Consider the following 20289-nt stretch of genomic DNA (forward strand, 5'->3'; position numbering starts at 1 on the left):
ATCAGTGACTAAAGTGACCCGGCAAAAGCAATTCAGAATAGAAATGCCTACTCTTCAGGCCTCCCCCCCCCCCCACACAAAAAAAATGTCTTTTAGTTAAAATATTACTTTCCGTGGAAACAAACCACGTTCCTTTCCATTCAATATACAGGGTAGGGAAAGTAGACTTACAGTTGTAAGTATGCAAAACACAGTTTATTCTCGTATTATAGTTTATTAATTATTGTTATTATTTTCCACATGAACACCTGTAAATCTACTTTTGCCCCACCCTGTATTTTTGGCGTTGGGATTTCCCACACCTCCTGAATCCCACTCTGCTTGGCTGATCCTGGTTTTCAGTGCAGCAGACCTGCAATGGAGACGCTCCAGAGAGACAGGCAGAATTACACGCAAGTACTCAGAATTACGCGTTCACTCATGGGCAACTTCCGAGCTCATCTGCTCAGTGAAACAGATGCTAACTTATTTAAACCAACAGGAGTGTTTATAATACAGAATGAAAGGGCAACAAGGATCTCATGAAGCGAACTAGAAATAAATTTGTTCCACTGGCCAGAAGCAATGACAGACAGACCTATCAGCTAATAAACTGAAGGGTGACTTGTGTTGACTGTAAAATTTGTCAGCGTCTTCAGGAAAGAACCGCGTTGTATTTGAGAAAGCTATTCCTATACATTTGGTGGATCTGGTCTGTGTGGCTTCCCAGCATGGAAGATTCAAGAGGACCAGCTGACAGGAAATTCTGTGATCCCTAAGCGGTCCTGACAGGGCTCAGAAGGACTGCACATCTGTTCATGGACACAGGCCAAATAGTACCAGACTAACGGATACATCTTCTCATCAACAGTATAGGCCCAAACGATAGTTGTACAGGCATTAAAAAAAAAAATTAAACTCAGAAATCTGCATTGATGTCAAATAACAGTTTCCAAACTACTTACATCAGTGTCGGGTCCCTTATCCGCACCCGGACAAGAAAAAGTAACAAATTCATGGCACCTCTTGTGAACCACAAAGCAGCAAACTGGTGGAGAGAAAAGAAAGTCAAAATTAGAATAAACCAGATTTAATACACAAGCTTTGTTTTCCAGAAGGGCTATGTGCTGTTACAAGTCAATTTAATTTCACTACAGAAAAAAACCTGAATAGCAATCAGAAGGCATTTCATTCAAGATTCAGCAACAGCTGGTATTGATTAGACTCTCAGAAAACAGAATCCTAAAATGCCAGCCCTGACAGGGCCCGAGGAGACCCAAATCACCATTCCCTTTCTTTGCAATTGAAGGCAAGAGGGGCAGAGATTGTAAGACAGTTTCTCAAGGTATAAACCAAGAATCAATATATAAAGTACTTTGCACTGCCCTGTACCATTTGAAATAAGGTTGGGGAACACCCTCACACCTTGTTTCTGCCTGCTTGCCATAACTATATAATAAGGGAGGAGGGAGGGAGGAAGAGAGAGAGAGAGAGAGAGAGAGAGAGACAGAGAGACAGAGAGACAGAACATGAACATGAACATGAGCGTAAAGGGAGAAGGATGAAGCCCAGAGGATGAGTGTGCCAAGTCAGAGAAGCAGGATAAAGGTTATTTTTTTCTTTTTAAATAGTTATCTTTTAAGGTGATCATAATACAATGTGACTATAAAAGTACATTTTTTAAAAAAGAAAATGCCATCTTGGCATCAAGCAGGCAGAGCTAGACCTACAAGGGAACCACCCATAGAAACATGACAATTGAAGATCTCTTAAAAGGGCATCCCTTTAGGAGCAGAGATACCCAGAATGAGGGGCTCCTGGTCACTGCCGTCACACCTGCCCACCATGCACAATCATGGTGGGAAGAGGTGGGTGTGAACCACAGAGGAGAGCCCCCACCCCCCGCCCCTAAATCAGGGCCTTCCACTTCCCACTGAGTTCCTGCTCAGCGCACATGCACTGCACCACTCCAAGGAGGAATCACAAAGCAACGCTTGGAGGGCACAGATGCCTCTCATCTGCTCTCTCCCCAGGCACGGAGTCATCTTTCATTCCCTGGAATCGGGAGAAGAAATCACTGCTCCACCACCCTCATGTATGATGGATATGGTGTTTTGAAGGGAAAAGAAACATTCTGATTCCCTACGTAATCGTTCAAAGTCAAGAGGTCTTTCCTCTCTTTCTTTCCTTTTTAAAATCCATCTTTGCATTCATAAAGAAAACCTGTATTTATTAAATCCCTTTGGAAGGACAGATTGTTTTTTGTCTCTGTCCTTTCCACCCCTCACTTACCCATCCATGTAATTATACGTCTCCATAGTATTTCTATTGTATGCCTCAAAAAAATCTGATATCCAATTTTATCCCAAGACGAACCAGGCCATCAACGCACACAAGGTAGCAGTGCCTGAGTATCCAACAGGACGCGGAGAGAAGGGTCATGTCTTTCCAGAGAGCCATTTATACATGAGTTATCCGAAGGCTTAACACGTTGCGTACCGGGGTATTTAAATGCCTTTTAGAAATGATGAGAATTCTCGCCATCCGTAAGCAATGTGTTAAGATTGGAACGGATGGTCTTCAAAGGAAGATACAGACCATGCCTGTGACTGATTAAGGAGAGAAAGCTGGGTTAGCTGTCCCCTCACTCTGACCTCTAGTGAGGGGAGCAGGGAAGAGGGACGCTCCTCAATATTGGCTGACCCCAGCATTTCCCAGGGAAAGGCTGTCCCAGAAAACTAAGCAAGGGCCAGAGATTCCCAAATCACTGACGGCTGGCCTTGACCTTTGGTTTCAAGTTCCAAATTAAATTGGGTAATGCGGACTTTGTAAGACAATACGATGCAAACATTTGAGAAGTCTTGCTAGTGTCGTTGAAAAATGAGGGAAAGACTTATTCAATTAAGCAGGAGAATGCCCAGGGTTGACCTGGAGATTGGAGAGCATGGACTTTCCTCAGGCTGAAAGTTAGGAGCTATTGTTTTTATTCTTTTTATTTTGGAGTTCTAAAGGCCCTCATCTCACCATGTTATAGAGAGCAAGGGGAACTGGGGAGAAGGTGAGGGAACAAGGTGGTACCTGCCTCACAGTAGGCGTTCGATAGATAGTTGCCTGACCTTGGCTAGGAGGAAGGAACATTCAGGCAGCAGCCACTCAGGTGGGAGACATGCAGACATGTCACGATGGATTCTTTCTGTGGCATGCTTGGTCCTGGAGCTGGACCGTTGGCCCTTTAAGAAACCTGTGCTTAAGCAAGCATAGGCTGGCCAATCAGACTTGGAGGGGGAACCTCATGCTCGAAGACTTTGGGGCCCCTCTGCTTGTATAATCAAATGAGAGGTTTTAAAACAGGAAGCTGTCCTGAAGCTTAAACTCACAAAGCAAATCTTCATTCAATTATTTTCTAAGCACAAAGTCGCTTTCCTCTAATCCTCAATGTGATACGCTTAGGCTGCCCAACAGTGACAGCTGACACATGAAATGCACAAATCACACTAAGCAAGCGACGTGGGAGGACAGAAATAATCAAGACCACAGGCTTGGCCTAAGCATGCTTCTTAACGTTACGTGGCTTTGATTTTGAGACTGTCAGGCTACGGATCCACATCACACACTAATCTTGTGGGAGTAAACGAAATGGAAATTAAGCAGAGGTTTGGCCATCTGTCAAAGGTATGTTTCAGAGACAAAACAAATAATAGTCACCTATATTTGACTCCAGAAGTCATTAAAAACAAAACAAGTGTGTTGTGATGTTGCCATGTTGATGTTAATGGCGGTCCTCAGCTGTGCCCATTAAAGAGCACAAAACTCAGCAAAGGGCAGTCGGACAGCCAAACCCCCAGTGTGAGAGAAACGCCACTCTCTTCTGACACTACGACTCCCCTTCTCCATGAGTTCGATAAGAGCTCATTTAACTACAGTGGGTTTTGGCCCATTAGACACATCTGGGTGGCCTGAGGCTGCTGTGTTTGTGTCAGATGTCATCATCGCACAAATGGTTGACTTGGGACTCTTGACACTGAACACTGTTTCCTGGAGTGATCTTGGGCCAATGGTGACCAGAGAGATATTTTCCATACTCTATTCATGCACAGAGCTTTACTAGGGTGAACCGAAGCTCCATACAAAAGAATCAGTTGCAGTTAGATTCCTGCTCATTGATCCACATTCTTCCTTGGGACTGCCACCAACCCTGGTCACACACCCACCAAGCGGGTGCAGCTGTGGCTGCCATGTGAGAGAACACTTAAAGGTGATTGATCACCACTTCATACCCAGTAGGCAGGCTGTTACTGAGAGAAAAGAAGAAAAAAATACCCACTTATGGCAAGGGAGAGGAGACACGGTAGCCAAGAACGTGGACTGGTACTAGTGCTGTGGGAAAGACTATGGATATATCTCAGAAAATTAAACACAGACCTACTGTAGGAACCTACAATTCCACTGAGACATCTAGCCACTTGATTTGTCTGTAAAGTGGGTTGGCCGTAGGTACACCTGACAAGCGCTGCCTTGTTCTTTGAGGGGGAGAAAGCCACACTCATGTATCACTTCCCATTTTTCTTCAAAAAACAATCTCCTTTCGCCATCAAGGCTCAATCGGTATTATTTAAGACTCAGGTCATGTCCCTGACCCACTTACCCATGGTTTCAGTTACCTACAGTCAACCATGTTCTGAAAATATTGAATGAAAAATTCCAAAAGTGAACAATGCATAACTTAAATGGTGCTCTGAGTTAGCATGAGGACATCTCGTGCTGCCCTGCTCCATGCCGCTGGGACGCGACTCATCCCCTTGTCCAGCTGCAGACGTGCCCTGTCCGTTGGTCACGTAGTAGCCGTCCGGGTTATCAGATCAGTTGTCAGGGTATCACAGTGCTTGTGTCCAAGTCACCCTTATTTTACTTACTAACGGCCCCAAGGGCTGGCAGTTCAGAGATGCCAAAGAGAAGCCATAAAGTGCTCCCTTTAAGGGCCATGGTGAACGTTCTTGACTTAATAAGGCATTTGATCATCTCACATCACCATGAGGAGGACAAGCACAGTATATTTTGAGAGAGGCCACATTCACATAACTTTTATTAGAGTATATGGTTATACCTGGTCTCTATTATTAATTATTATTGTTAATCTCTTACTATGCTTAATGTATAAATGAAACTGGATCATGAGTATGTGTGTATAGGAAGAAACATAGCACATGTATGTAGGGTTCAGTACTATCCAAGGTTTCAGGTATTCCCTGGGGGTCTAGGAACACATTCCCTATGAATAAATGGAGACTACTACATGCATAAAAGTTCCCTGTTATCCAAAATTAATGAGGTAAAAGTCATGTAGCAAATCCTGAATCCAAGAAAGAACCTACTAAATTTAACAGTTCAGCGTTGTTTAGAATAGAAGACTGGTAGCTGAGCTTCTGAGAGCTCCTTTTTTAAGTCCATAAAAGGCCGCCATCGTGTGAGATGGTTTTAATTAAATTTTGCTTGGCTGGCAGGGATTAATGAAAGGGAATGTCACATCAGAATACAATGAGAACAAAAATCTCTAAGGCGAGTGAACTGCTTTCAGCTTTGTGGGTAGGGAAAGTGGTGAAAAATGGAGCTTACATTATATTTGCATGTTAAAAGAAAATTACTGGTTTCAGATGTGTGACAGTGGAAACAGTCTTCTCGTGGGATCCATGCTCAAGTTGTATAAAAACAAATCAAATCAGTGTGCTTTATCACATATCATAAGGAGTGGCACTCTTTAGGCAGCACACTGATCCTGCCTCTAAGCATCTGGGTACTGACTCCCACTAAACTCTTCCCATAACCCCGGTGTTCCCACTTCTGACCAGGTGCCCCTCGCCTCTCCTCCTTCAGAGAATTGCTAACCTTTTCTCAATTTCCTTTTCTCTGATGCCATCATGTCTGACTGATGCTTCCCTTCCCACGTTCCTCCCTGGTTGGATCTGAGATCTACTTTGGAGCAAGGGCGAGGGATTAAATATGAGGTGTGAAGGGAGGGGAGACAAAGGGGGCCCCCAGGTTATTAGCCAGAGTAACTGCGCGAGTGATGTCACCATTGTGGAAACAAGAGGGGAGCCTTAAAGCCTTGAAGTGAGACTGAGAACAGAAAGCTAAGCGGGGAGAGAGACAGGGAGAGAGAAAGAGAAACCAGATCTGGCACGGTGCTTGGCTCCAGAATTTTCAGTTATGGGAACCATCAAATACCCTTCAAAAATGTCATTTTCTTCACATATACCCAACACCTTCATATATGTGACCTAATAGTCCTGAACACACAAGCTCGTATCATACATGTGTTTTATTGTTTATGTATGTTTGACCTGTACTCGCAAGAGGAAGAATCCTCAATGATAAAGGGAGAACAGCAGGGTGTGGGAAACGAAGGGAAGAGACCAGGAGGTAAGAAAGGATTAACTTGGACTTGGGAATCCACAGCCTAGGTGAACTGTCTACACAGGCTGAAGGAGGAGAAACTTGTCTTTGTGGTGTGTAGACTGGGGTTTCAGTTTCAGACACGGAGCACCATGTGCTGGTGGGTCTCCCAGAGAGCTGTGTCAGACAAGCAAGGGGGACTTCAAGGTCAGAGGTCTAATGACAGCTGGGACTGCAGGCCAGGTGTTGCAGGCATCTATATGACTGACAGCTGAAGGCAACATGGTGAATGAGGACTCCAAGCAGCAGGGGGCAATTCTGGAGACACCCACGTTTGTGGCTGACAGCGGAAAGGTGGAAATGGTCTGGGAGGTGAAAGAGTCAGGAGACAGCTAGGGAGGGCCTGGGGTTGAGGGAAAAAGAATTTTAAGATAAGCTTTGATGATCCTGGCCCATTATCACCCCAAAGCCACAGACCTGACACACCTGGAAGAATGGAGTTAATGACAGCAACACATATGACTATGCTGACAGATAATTGCCGAAGACTCCTTTCTTTTACTCAGTTCAATGTATTCCCCTATTCTTCAACTCAGAACTGACACAAAATAGACTTTTCTGATACCAACTACCCGTACACAGGAATAGATCTTAATGCCTTGAGTAACTGTAGTATAAAGGCCTATCTGTTTTATGAAAATAAAAGAAGTCCCTTAAGGGTAAGTTTATGACAAATCATGCCAATGTGTTTAAAGGAAAATCCTAAGGTTTCATTTTTCAGCTCAGATCCTGCAGTGTTTTTGTGATTTCAAAATCACCTGAAGAATCCAACTTTCCTTTTACGTCCCTAAGGACATAAAGCCATCATAAACTTGGCAATCTGAGCTCCATGTGTGACCACCTACAACCCCATGTGCACTGTGGGGTTATGCAGTTTGACCCTAAAAAATATATTACACACCTTCAACCCAAGGGTTTGTCAAACCCGTAATACCAGACTTCCCTCTGCAATATTTTTTTAAAGACTTCATTTTTACTTATTTTTTACAGCAGTTTAACATCCACAGCAACATTGCATGCAAGGCACAGAGATGTCCCATGTATCTTCCCTGTCCCCCAGTGGTCCACAGCCTCCCCAGAGTGCTACATGTGTTACAGCTGATGAACCTACACCAACACACTGTAACCACCACCGGACGGCCACAGTGTAGCTCGCTCTCACTGCGTTGTTTTTAAGTCTTTTATTTTGAACTGGGGTTTGTGAGGGACTTGCAAGGCATTAGGAGGGCACATGGGTTCTAGAACTGTATACTTTGCTTTCTGTTCCCCTCACACTGCCTCCCAGTCTAAACCTCCTCACTCTCATGGACCAGGACTTGTTTCCTGGGCTTGCAGTACCTCCCGTCTGAGGACACTGGCCTGCCTACAGCATGAACCCTGGTGAGTGTTCGCTCTTCTTCCAGCAAACTGCACGCCACTTGTTATATGGTGCACCCCGAAGCTTCCAAGGATACCAGGCAAAGAAACTGCAGCTCCAGGATTCCGGGAGGATGGAAGGTGGTAAAAACACATCGGAAACGTGCTTCGGCATTCACTCGGTGCAAATGAAGGCTGAACCCTGCGGTGCAGGAGAGATCTCTGGCTTCATGCTTTGGGTGCTCGGCAGGGATAAACCTATTCCTTCCCAGGGCTGTACCAACGCCACGCTGGGACTGAGCGTTAGAGGAACCGTGGGGGAGACTAACGCAGCAGTGTAACTAACAGAGGACCTCTTTTTCTCTTCTTTCTGTCTCTGTGAGAGAGAGAGAGAGAGAGAGAGAGAGAGAGAGAGAGAGGAGAGAGAGAGAGAGAGAGAGAGAGAGAGAGAGAGAGAGAGAGAGAGAGAGAGAGAGAGAGAGAGAGAGAGAGAGAGAGAGGAGAGAGAGAGAGTGTATGTGTGTGTGATTCTGAGTACGTCTTCTATGTACCTGTCTGTGGAAGGCTTTTGGGGAAGGTCCTTCCTTCTCTTATTCATTCAATTATTCAGCAAATATTTACTGAATACCCACTATACACCCATACTCTGTGAGGCAAGAGGGGGTGGGGTGGGCTGGGTAGATCAGACATGGTTTCTGCCCTTAGGGAGCTCAGGGGTTGATTAAAGAGAAAACCACAGAAAGGAGTAGGTATCTATCACATCTTCCCTCTCCCTATTCCTCTCCCCAACTACCCCCTATTTTCTTGTATTTTTCTCTTTAATTAGTTATAATGTAAAAACAAGAGTATATTTTGTAATATTATTGAATAGTTTTGCCTTTCTCTTAATGTTAATAGTGACAAAGTATAGTATGCTATATTTATGTCTCTTAAAAATAAAGTATGTAAGTGAGATTACATAATGTCTGCAATTTGCTTTGAGAGACTCAGCAAGAAAAAAGGCAGAAAGAGGACAGATGAAACAAGATGAAAGTCAACAATTACCAAAGCTGAAAGATGGGTATATAATTTTTATGATTAACTGTTATCATTACCTGTTCTCACTACTTTCGCAGATATTTGGAAGTGTACATAATAAAAAGTTAATAGATAAATAAGTTAGATGGGTTTTGACAAATGTGGTCTCTTTTCCTCCCTCTATTGTCAAATGCCATTGAGAAATTATTTCAATATTGACAAAGAGTGGGTCAGAAAAACCAGGGCAGAGACTTGAAAAATAAGTTTATTTTATTCCTAGAAAGTCCCATAATTCTTTCATGTGATAGAACTGATCATCTTGCAACAGCTGTCTTTCTAACTAGTCCCCGAGGCCCACTTGAGTAACTTTTGTCATTATTCTCCTAGCCAGAACTGCCCAATGAAAATGTCACCTGATCATTTCAGGCATTAGCCATACAGTTATGGGTTGGATTGCATCCTCCCAATGCATGTGTTGCATCCCCTAAATGCATGTGTTGAAGTCCTAACACCAGTGCCTCAGAACATAAAATTATTTGGAAATAGGGTCATTGCAGATGTAGTTACTATGACATCATCCTGACACAGGATGGGCCTCTAACCCAATAAGACTGATGTCCTTGTAACACAGGTACATCTGGACAAAGGCACACAGGACGAACATTCTATGAAGGCAGAAATCACAGCGATGCTTCCACAGCCAAGGGATGCCACTGATTGCTTGCAAGCTTCCATACTAGGGGACACCCACGGAATAGACCATCCCCCACAGCTCTCAGAGGGAACCCACCCTGCTGACACCTTGACCTCAGACGTCCAGCCTCCAGAACTGTGAGACAATAAACTTCTGTTGCTCAAGCCTTTCAGCTGGTGGTGCTTTGCTATGGCAGCCCTAGCAAATTCACGTACATAACTAAGGCAGTGTCTGAAAGTAAGTGATTCAATAAAAGTACATTTTAATTAGAGGGGCATGTGTGTGTGTTTATGTGTGGTGTCCAAAAAACAGCAACACTGCTTCTCGAGTGGAACCCAGGTTACTAAGAGAAGGTAAAAGTTTCAAGTGTCCAGGTAAAGCTTTGTACGTAAATCAGCTTCAGGTTTCAACTAAGTGACAGGAATAAGAGCAGGTAGTAAGAGCTTCAGGGCATTCTTCGCCAACAGCTCCATGAGACAGCGCTCTGAGCCCATAAAACTGACCTGTATCACCCGTGAAGACTGAGGGTACCATTAAGTCCAAAGTAGCAACGAGCAATAACAAATTCATAAATTAAGGTTCTGTTCACACTTCCAAAGGTAAAAATAAGGGCCCATAAAGATTATGGGTGACTAAGCAAAAAAGTTATTTAAAGCTAAATTGAAGGTATGAAATGGAAATTGTGAAATTCAAATATATCTGGGGAATTTGTACAGATTCCTTTGGTCATGATTATATATGAGTTTAATAAAGTCCAAACTCTTAAAGAGTTCAATATAGAAGGGTAATCAGAAGCCCCAAATTAAAACCATTGGCTTTTTAAAAAATATGGCACGTTTAATATACTAGCTGGTATTTGCAATCAAATTCATAACCATGACCATGTTTGTATAATGCCTGCTGATTACATAAAGTACCGTCTCAGTCGTTCGTGGTGAGAAAACGTAGGTTCCTATACCAGTACAAAACCACCCAGAAAACAAACACTTGGAATCTTCAAGAAAAGTGACCTTTAGCATTCACCTCCGTGAAGGATATTACTAATTTAAAAGGCAGTAAACAGCACTGAGGGTCTGATGACAACAGAATCAGACAAGACTTCAGAAAGAACCTACTGTAGTGGTTTTCAAACTGGAAGCCTTTGGGGTAGGGCGAGGGCGCCGGGTAGGTGAGTAACAAGGTCACAGCTCTTCCTTTCCCCTGTTCTTTTCTTGTTTAATCCTAGGCTACAGTTGTATTCTTAAGTCAAAGGTTTGATATCCTAGCAGCCTCACAAATAGTCAACATCCTTAGCACATATTCTTTCAGTAAACAAGCCATTTGGTTACATAGTTGAAGGTCAAGGGCAGAGCGAAGAACTGTGTCACTCTTCACACAAATACCTATGAAGCTCCCAGTACAAAGACAAGAAGGCTGGCAGACTTGGGAGGATCTTGGGTTTAATAAAGCAGAATCCTTTTGCGGCATCTGCTTCATAGAGATGGTGGAAGCCACTTACGGAGAAACAGTGGACATCCAGAATGCAGTGTCTAGGAAGACAGTGTGGTTGAGTGGCAAGCCAAGAAATTAGCAAGAGAGGAGAGGTAAGCAGAGAGCCAGAGCCCTGGAATCTAAAGGTGGGAGCGTTTCAAGAAAGAAGTTGTCCATAGCGTCACTCCCACAAAAAGCAAGGTAGAAGGTGACTGAGGCAAGCCTAGTCGGTCAGGGACTAAAGGGTCATTGCCATACACTGGCCATGGTTATGGTGGTGCCAAAAACAGGTTAATAAATGCAGGGGTGAGCAAGAACCCAGGGATTAAGGACACAGAGGCAATGGATAAGAAACATTTAGTTCAGTTCAACTCTGGTCAACAAACATTTACTGAGCACCAGTTACATCCCAGACATGGCGGTAGGCCCTGGTGATGGTCAAGATCAACAAGGTTCAGGTCCCTCCACAAGCTTAGAGTCTATTTTGGATAACTTCAAGATCGTAAAGGCAGTAGAGTCAAGTCTCCCTATGGACTGGGAGCACGCAGGGATGGGCTCGTATCCCAGCCTCAAGTTCACGGAAGACTAGTGGAAGAAATGATGATCTTGGCCAGGCTGGAAAAGGACAAAAAACACCAAGGGACTTTTCCCCACCAAGTTGGGGTAGTCGTGTGACAGTCAGCAGTTAACATCTATGTAAAATTATGAAAATAGGCATGGCCCCCCTCATGCAAACTCTGAGAGAGGTAGTAGTAGGTCAGAGGAAAATGCAGCACTGATGGAAAGAAATGTGATTCATATCAACCAAGAAAATATTACTTTTGGTTATGGTTCACAGAAGGAAATTATGCAGTTGTTCCAAATACTGCAGTAAACACGCTCAATTTCAGAATGTAGTGCTATTGTTTGTTTGTTTGTTTTAGTCATATAATTGCAAAGCTCCTGTGGGTGAGGGAAAAAGTGTTTCACACCAAACGTCCTGGTTTGGTTTGATTTCAGTCTCAGAATTGAAAGGAGGATGTTAACATTTTGTTACAAACGCAGGACATAATGAAAAGAAACATGGTACAATGTTACTCATAAAACCAGGGGGCGGCCATGAATCAATGGCAATTTTTAATTCTCAGGGATAAATGCATGCACAAGGTTTCCATAAATAAAATGCTTGAGATTACATTGAGCTTATGCAACAACAAAAAAAATCTGTCCACATTATGATGTAAATTTTTACCCACATAGCATTTCCCACTGCTTCTCTTGGAGAACAATTCAAAAGAAGCCATAATACACTAATTACCTCCCTTTTATCAAATATGTTAGGAACTAATAAAGCACCAGGAATGTGGCACACAACATAATTACAAAGCAATGAGGCCAAAGTTTTCCAGAAAGGAAATCTGAAGGTGTCCAAGGGATTCCACTGCCCACGGGCAACAGCGGTGAGCAACTGGGGAGACACCTCCCACAAAGGAACCAGAAGTTTTCATACAAATAAGGGCATGGGGCATGGACAGCAGCAGGGAAGCAAAGAAAAAAAAATCAATCTTATAAAACAAATATGTTACATTTCTAAATAACAGGCCAAAAAATATAAGGCAAAGTAAATTTTTAAAAAAAATATGAATTGTTATGCAGAATTTTAAGATCCAATTGCTTTTCAATCTGCATTCATACACATGTTTCAAAAAACTTACATTTGACCATCATCATCATGTAGATCTATTTACTGATTTTAAAATATGTACCTGTGTTTGCTTTTTGTTTGGTTATGTTTTTTTCCCACGGGGAAGAGTTTGCTAAGGATATAGACCAAAGTGGTAAACGCAGAGTGCCTAGAATGGTGTTTAGGGAGATTTAATTTTACTTTTCTTTTGGTTCACATCTATTTTCTAACTTTTTCCACCATTAATCTATTAACTAAAAATACAACTTTAAAGATGATGTTCATAGTAACGAGCTACAAGATCCTGAAGTGATATCTGAATCATCATCATAAAAAAAAAAGTCTTAGTACATATTTAGAATGAAATTTGTTTTGTTATGCGTAAGTTCATCAGGTATTTAATACAATTCCATGACTCACGCTGTTGGGTACTCACTCAGTCAGTCATGGGGTGTATGAAACTGGAAAACAGAACTCACAGTAACTCAGACAAGTACAGTGCCAAAAAAAAAAAAAAAAAAAAGCAAAACATGTAAAGCATGTAATTGTTGTCTGCATAAGAACTTCTGGTTTTGCATACTAGCAATTCCACACTCAATTAATTCAAAGAAAATGATTAGAGATGCACATAAAAATGTGGTACAAAGAATGTTTAGAGCAGCATCATATATAATGTCAAAAAATTGGAAGGAAGCTAACAGTCCAACAACAGAATTGTGGGTGATGTCCATTTGATATAATGCTATGCAAGCCACAGAAACTGTTGTAAAAGTACCCTTACTGACACAGGTAAACGACTAAGATACATCACTAAACAGAAGGAAGGAAAGCTGGCTCAAAGGAACAGGGTACACATTTAAAATGCATAGGTAAGGCCATACATCAAAATGGTAACAACTCACTGCACTCAAAAATTCAAAACATGAATCTCGGAACAAATATGAACTAAAGATGTTGAAACCATTCAACTTATTAACAAGGCAGCCACTGGGTTGGCAAAGCTGGTTGGTTCAAACAAGAATTAAGAGTCCAGCAAGAAAGGCGCTGCGGAAAAGGTTTGCTGAGTCAGAGGCAGGGAGGGGCTGGAAATGTCCTAAGAAGGTTGTGTTGATGGGTGCACAAGTCTGAAAATGCTGGAAACTCCTGAATCATACACTTTCAATGTGTGAATTGTATATTATGTGAATTACATGCTATCAAAGTTAGTTTTAAAAAGCTAAAAACAGCCCATATGTGGGACATAAAACTGAAACTCAGGGACAGAGACAGACACCAGCATGGGGGCTACCAGTGGGAAGGAGCACAAAAATTTAGTGACAGAAGATGATTGGACTTGGGGTGGTGGGCACACAATGCAATATACAGATCACGTGTCATAGAAATGTACACTTGAAACCCATCGACCCTATTAACCAATGTCATGCCAATCGGTTTAATAAAAAAGCTAAAGACACACACACAGAATAACATCCTAGACACTTAAGTAACCCTTCAATGGCCTCATTAAGCAATGTTCCTAAATAACATGGACAGATTACGCTGTTCACCTTTACGTTTTCTTTCTAAATCTTAAATCATTTTCTCAACCTTGAAATGATATACTTTTTATTCCTTTTGAGATGTTTCCCCTACGTTTTCTGGACTAAGCATGGATCCTTGAAGTAGTCCCTTCTGTGCCTATTTGAAACACGCACGCTCTCAGGACATTTCTGAACAGCGTGAGCCCAGTACAATCTCTCGACCTGGCAGGGCAGGGGGCAATGTCCCGTGTCCCTCCATTCGTCAGCCGCACGATCCTGGGCACATTCATTTCAGAACCTAAGTTGTCCCCAACACGACAAGTGAAGAAGCCGGCACCGCCAACCTCGCTGGGTTGTGAAAGGCCAGACATGATGCTGTAAATTAAGTCCCAGCCCAGACCTGAGTCACCATGGGCACCCCACAGATAATTCTTTTTCCCTTTGCTGAGATTGGGGCAAATAAACATTATTTAACAAAAAGGCAGGTCATTTTTGGAGGGTTCCCAAATAATTTGGAACTCGTGACTAGACTGAGGAGAGAGAAAAGTGGCATATTTTCAAATGAAGAAAATGTAAGAAAAGGCAGAATTCAGCCGACACGGAAATCACTGAATAGAAGACAGAGGGCCCGGGCCTCGGGCGGCTGCAGCCTCCAAGGCCGATGAGAAGGCGGTTCTTCCTGTTTCCTACACAACAGAGAGAAAACACATCAGGGAATCCAAACAGCCAGCTCTCAGCCAGAGGCTAACCCAAGGCCAGGTGCTGACAGAGCCTCTGCCCAGGCTTTCATGGTCCCCCCCTGAGCACAGGGCCCCCCCTACATCAGGCATGTCAGGAAGCAGGGCCAGGGCAAGGGGAGGAGGTGCCGTGGTGCAGAGAGGCGCGGGCCTCCCTCCCAGGGACAAGCCAGCAAAGCTTGGGCTCCCCGCGTCCTCAACCGGGGCAGCTGACGGCGCCAGAAGTGTGACCACGTCAGTCTCGGGGGGTCCGCTGCCAAGCGGGTCAGAAGCCGCGGCCTCTTCCAGTCCAGGCGTGCTGGGGAGCTGCGTGAGATTCAACAAGGACCCACCACGGGGGGTGGTGGGGTGGGTCCATGCCTTCCTTCAACTCCATGCCTTCCTTCAAGTCCTCCTCGAGAGCAGCCAAACTCTCATCTCACAGCTCAAGTCCATGGACATTAATGCCTACAACGTGCAAATACCTGTACCTGAGAGAGAAACGTCGGACAAGGAGGCGAGGTAAAAGCATCCTTCTGCGGGGCGTGCCTTATCGGAGGGGAGGGCTGGTAACAGGCCCTGCCTCCTGGCCGCCAGGGAACCCATAGAAGGCAAGTTTCCCCACTGCGCAGAAAATGGGGAACTGGGAAACTCAGTACATGTCCCGACTGATCAAATTAGACACCCAAAGAAAATCCCAAAGCTACACCAGGCTGATTCCACAAACCATACCCTATCAAGACGTCACAGAATAATAAAAGATAATTCAAATTCCCACATCTGGCTTCCAAACTACATAAATATAGAGTGAGAAGAAGGTAGATCAACCACCGTACAGATGAAAAGATGGAGGCATTTTAACTGATACAGTGAACCCTGTGGTACGGCTTGCCAAAAGAACTTCTAGGAGAAGAGGCTGCATTAACAGATGTATATCAGGGAGAATGGAGGAGGTGAGAGTTCCACGCAGCAGCTCTTTATTCCTCCTGAGACGTGGTTCAGGGTTCCCAGGGCTTTCGTTACTATGGTTGCAGCCTCTCTTTGGTTTCTGATGTCTGAACACAGGTAAGATGGTGAGACTCAGGATCACATCCTAAGTCCAGAGGGAGGGGTCTGTCTGAAAGAGAAGACTTGAGCCTGCAACTGAGCTCTGTGCAAATATTTGAATGTCTGGTATTTGCAGGAAGGATTAAGCTGGTTCTGTTTGTCCCTAAAGGATGGAAACTCTATAGGACAGTTACAGGGTATCAGATTTCAGCTAACTATAAGTGAGGATGATGTAAGAGCTGTCTGAAAATGCAGGCGGCTTGCGGGAGGGAGGTCACCAGAGCCTGGGAAACTGCTCTCTCTGAATACTGGGGGAAATGTTCAGTTACTCTACAGGACCCAGATTACACATGAAGTTTAAAGTTTAACTATTCACCCAGAAACCCTAAAACAACCAAACTCAACCACAGCAACTCAGTGCCACGATCCTATTTATAAAAGTTTTGCTTACTATTAATAGTGTCTTTAAGTTGAAAGGAATGAACTTCTGGTATAATACAGCCCGTCTAAAGAAGGCTTGAGGAAAAACAGCTTTACTGTCAGGGACGGGACAAAGCCTTTGGCATGTTGTAAAGCTACAGGTGGACTGTGGACCTGGAAGCTGAAAACTTGGTCCCTTTCCCTCTGATTTACCGCAGCCTTTAAATGCACTGTGTAGCCTCAGTGCACTGCTCCCCTCAGCCATCTCTTGAGAGTGTACTTTTCCAGTGTGCATAGACTCCTCTGCTGATCAAATGTGTGCCGAGACAATATTTGCTGGGCACAGGGTCCCCATCAACCTTTAAAGTGCTCATGAACACACAATACATACACACAAGGCAACAGACAACGCCACTGGGGATTTCTGATAATGTCAACGGCATGACAGGTAGCCTGGTCTGGACATGCTGCTGTGGAAGGATCGCTAAATTATGTTGTGCCATGTTGAGTCACTTGAACTGGGTCGGCTCACACGAGAACATAGGGAATAAGTCCTCATAATACTTACTAAATAATGTTATTAAGGACGAGGAAAGAGGGTGGTGGAGAGAAGTAAACTCTGGAGTCACACAGTTAATATGTGGGGAGGCTGAGTTCCAACCTGCTGGTCTGGTTTGAGGCTCGAGTATGTACCAGGACATAATAGCAGTGACTGGGGCTCTTATTTTTGGTCATGATTGTGCTCACTTGGATTTGAACAACAGTAGGGCACGGAAAGACTGGCTGGACAGAGGGGCTCCATGGTTATGGAGGGTCCCGACGGCAAGGGGTTCCCTTTTTGAAGGCTGCCATTCCACGGAACGTGCCAGGACCCAGGTGTGAAGACAGAGTCCTTACTGGGCAGAGCAGCCCCAGCTGAGAGGAACAGATGGGTAGCAAATGGAGACAAACCTGTGTAATCCCCGCAGATGTGACGGGGCACGTGAGGGGTCAGGGAAATCAGAGAGACGGAGAGAACCCTGGCCTGGGGCAGACAGCGGGCACAGCGACCAGAGCTACACGGACCCAATGCCTAAGCACTGGGTTGCAGGGGTGTGGTCCACCTGTCCGGTCAGGTAGAAGTACCCGCTGCTGGGACAGGTGAGGATGGAGGATCAGGGACGAGAGGCAGGCAGTGTCCCAGCTCTGGCCAATGACCACCCCAGGGAGAGAGAGGACTTCAGGCTGAAAACACCACACAAGTCAGGCAAGCCCAGGTTCAAGCCCCTCAGATGGTGGGCCCCTTAAAAAGACATCAGTTTCTTAAAATTGAAAAAGGACCTACAGTCATTGCACACGTCACCTGATTCCCCCCTACTGTCCATTTGGGATCCACGCAGCACCCCGAAAGAGCACCAGGGCTCTCTTCCAACAGCCTCCTTGGCATGAAGGGGCCGGGTGGAGGAGGGCATGTGCTGACTGGAGGCACAGGTCGGTCCTGAGTCCTGCTCATTTGAATACATTCACTCCAAGGGACTGACCCAAACTGCTGAGTCCTCACTTCTTTTTGGCAACTGAGCACTAAGCCCAGGGAGGAAATATCAGGTCAATGCTGATCATGGATATCTGTTTTCTTGACCAAAGAGAAAACGGGAGAAATGTTAAAATGATTCATGGGCTGTAAGAAATTATTTAGGGTAGTTCCACCCTGTTACCCTGAATGAGCAAACACAGGGACATTTGCACGTGGCTGGCTGGGTGAGCGATGAGCAGGCATGACTCCCTCCTCTGCAGACCACAGCCCCTGGAACCAGCTAGGCAAAGCTCAGGTCTTCTAGAAGCTACCACCCCCACATAGGGCACCATGGAGACGGCTTCACTGGTTGTGAACAGAGTTTCAGCTTCATTGATCAAATTGATTGAGATCCAATTCTGATCCTTCTGCATCCTTGTCTTTCCTCTCTAAATCCTTTAGAGTAATTCTACAGGTGTTTGCCCCACCCATACCAGAGTGGTGCACAGTGATCCCAAAGGTTAGCCACTTTCTCTCCAGAGGTCAAGTCCAACTTTGAAACCAGGTAGGGATGGGGAGCGCAACACAACAAGACACATTCCCCTCTATGGGTGTAAGAAATCAGAGTTAAATTCTAGCTCTTCATGCCATGTTTAAGAAGCAACTTTCATAGGTCCATGTGCAGAAAACTTAGAAAAGCAGTTCATTCAATTTGTCAAACTCGTTCAGGCTCACCAGCCTGAAAACCAGTTTTCTATTTGCTCTCCCTTACAATCACAGAGGGCTGCTCTGTGATGACAATATTTTCTTGCGATTGTCCTGTCTATACCCACTGTCACCACTCAATTCTGTTCAATATACCTCTACTGGGTATCTCTTATGTGCCAGACAGTGGCTGTGTCTGAGATGAATAACCCGAGGGCACCGAGGAGCTCATTAGTAACAGACACAACACACGGTCACCAATGATAAACCTCTCCCAGAGGTACCAGGTGCAATTACCATCTAACACACTGCCTGAGAACAGGGGTCAAGAGATATTGATACACCAGAGTATCCCATTTTTCTTTGTGATGTATTACTTACTGATGCCTCCCACGTTAAAAGACAACAAAAACAGACGTCGCTCTGGGAAATGCTACTTATGGGAACAAAAACATTAGGAAAATGAAATCCATGAGGTCAGCAAACGCAAAATGAATCTGAAGTTTCAGGTGTTAAGAGAATATGTCCAAAATAAGGTTGGAGTTCACTGAGTCACTATTTCCTCAGGATCCAGCACTCAAAACACTTTGTGTAAACATAAAATAAACTAAAAATATAGGTACGAAGTACAGGCCAGACATAAGGCTTAGGAAAAGGTGTGCTCCCGCTGTCCCTTGAAACACAGCCTGCAGCGTTGTCTGATTAAACGCAGGCTCAGGAGGGGGCGTGCGCTGCCTCCTCAGCCCAGGAGGGGAAAGCTGACCAGAAGATGGCTTTTCAAGTTTTAATTCCCTCCGTTTCCTCTTCTACTCCAGCATTTGATATTTGTTTGGGAGCTGCACAGCATTGCCTTGGCTGTCTCCTTAATAATTAAACCCTAAAATATCAAGCCCTTGAAGATCGGTTTGAAAGGGCAATCGCTGGTGCTGAAATGAAGGGCTCCCGGTACCCTGAAGTCTGAACTGCATGACACCCAGACCAGATCTGCGCCGATCAGGTCCCCAAAGCCTTTGGGGTCTGGGAGCTCCGCCTGAGCTGCTGTCTCTGCCTGGTACAAACGCTGACTGGTTCAGGTCTGGTAAGCATCAGCTCTGAAATATATCAGGGGAATTTCTTCCTTGGCATGTGACCCTGAGGTCTCATTTTCGTGGCCTCTTCCTGGGACATGTAGCCAGACCTTGTTATTTTCTTCCCTAAAAATGAGTCCATTCGGGGAAAAAAAAAAAAAACGACATATATGCAGCATGATGCATCAATGGACACATTCATCATAGGTCAGTGCCTTAAAAAAGCAGTCTTTCCAAGACATCTTTAAAATTCCTTAAAAAACTAAATCAACGCTTTCTCTCTACGCCTCTAAGTTCATGGAGATTCACATGGATCCTGAATCTTTGGTTTCCTTTAAGACTCTGGCATTGTGCCTTGGTACTTATCACCTACCTCCATAGTTTTTCTCTTTCCAAAAAACAAAAACAAAAAAGCATGAATTCTTGTACTGAGGGGTTGGTAGATTTAACCCAATGGATCATGCCTGTCTATCAGAAACAAAGTCACAGCTACTCACCCCTCAAGTACATGTATGTGCAGACAGTTGCTGCTTCTGCTTCCAAATGCCTCATCAATAACCCAAGTGACAAAATTTGGCAGCTTGGTGAGCAAATATAAAATATGCTTTAAAAGGTTTCTTAACCCAATGACTCTCCAATATACAAAGTCATACCATTCCTACGAGCCCATAAAATTACACAGAATGATAGATC

General features: G+C 44.3%; 1 protein-coding gene across 2 annotated transcripts in view; it reads right to left on the reverse strand.

The window, feature by feature from the left end:
* PRKCA (protein kinase C alpha) overlaps nt 1-20289 on the reverse strand; it is a 343109-nt gene that overhangs the window by 192412 nt on the left and 130408 nt on the right. For both annotated transcript variants that reach the window (XM_090292657.1, XM_090292656.1), the window contains exon 3: nt 945-1027. In XM_090292657.1, coding sequence (XP_090148783.1) covers nt 945-1027 — 83 coding nt within the window. The remainder of the gene's footprint in view (nt 1-944; nt 1028-20289) is intronic.

This window comes from Furipterus horrens, unplaced genomic scaffold (assembly GCF_987537825.1).
Source record: "Furipterus horrens unplaced genomic scaffold, mFurHor1.1.pri manual_scaffold_11, whole genome shotgun sequence".
Taxonomy (NCBI): domain Eukaryota; kingdom Metazoa; phylum Chordata; class Mammalia; order Chiroptera; family Furipteridae; genus Furipterus; species Furipterus horrens.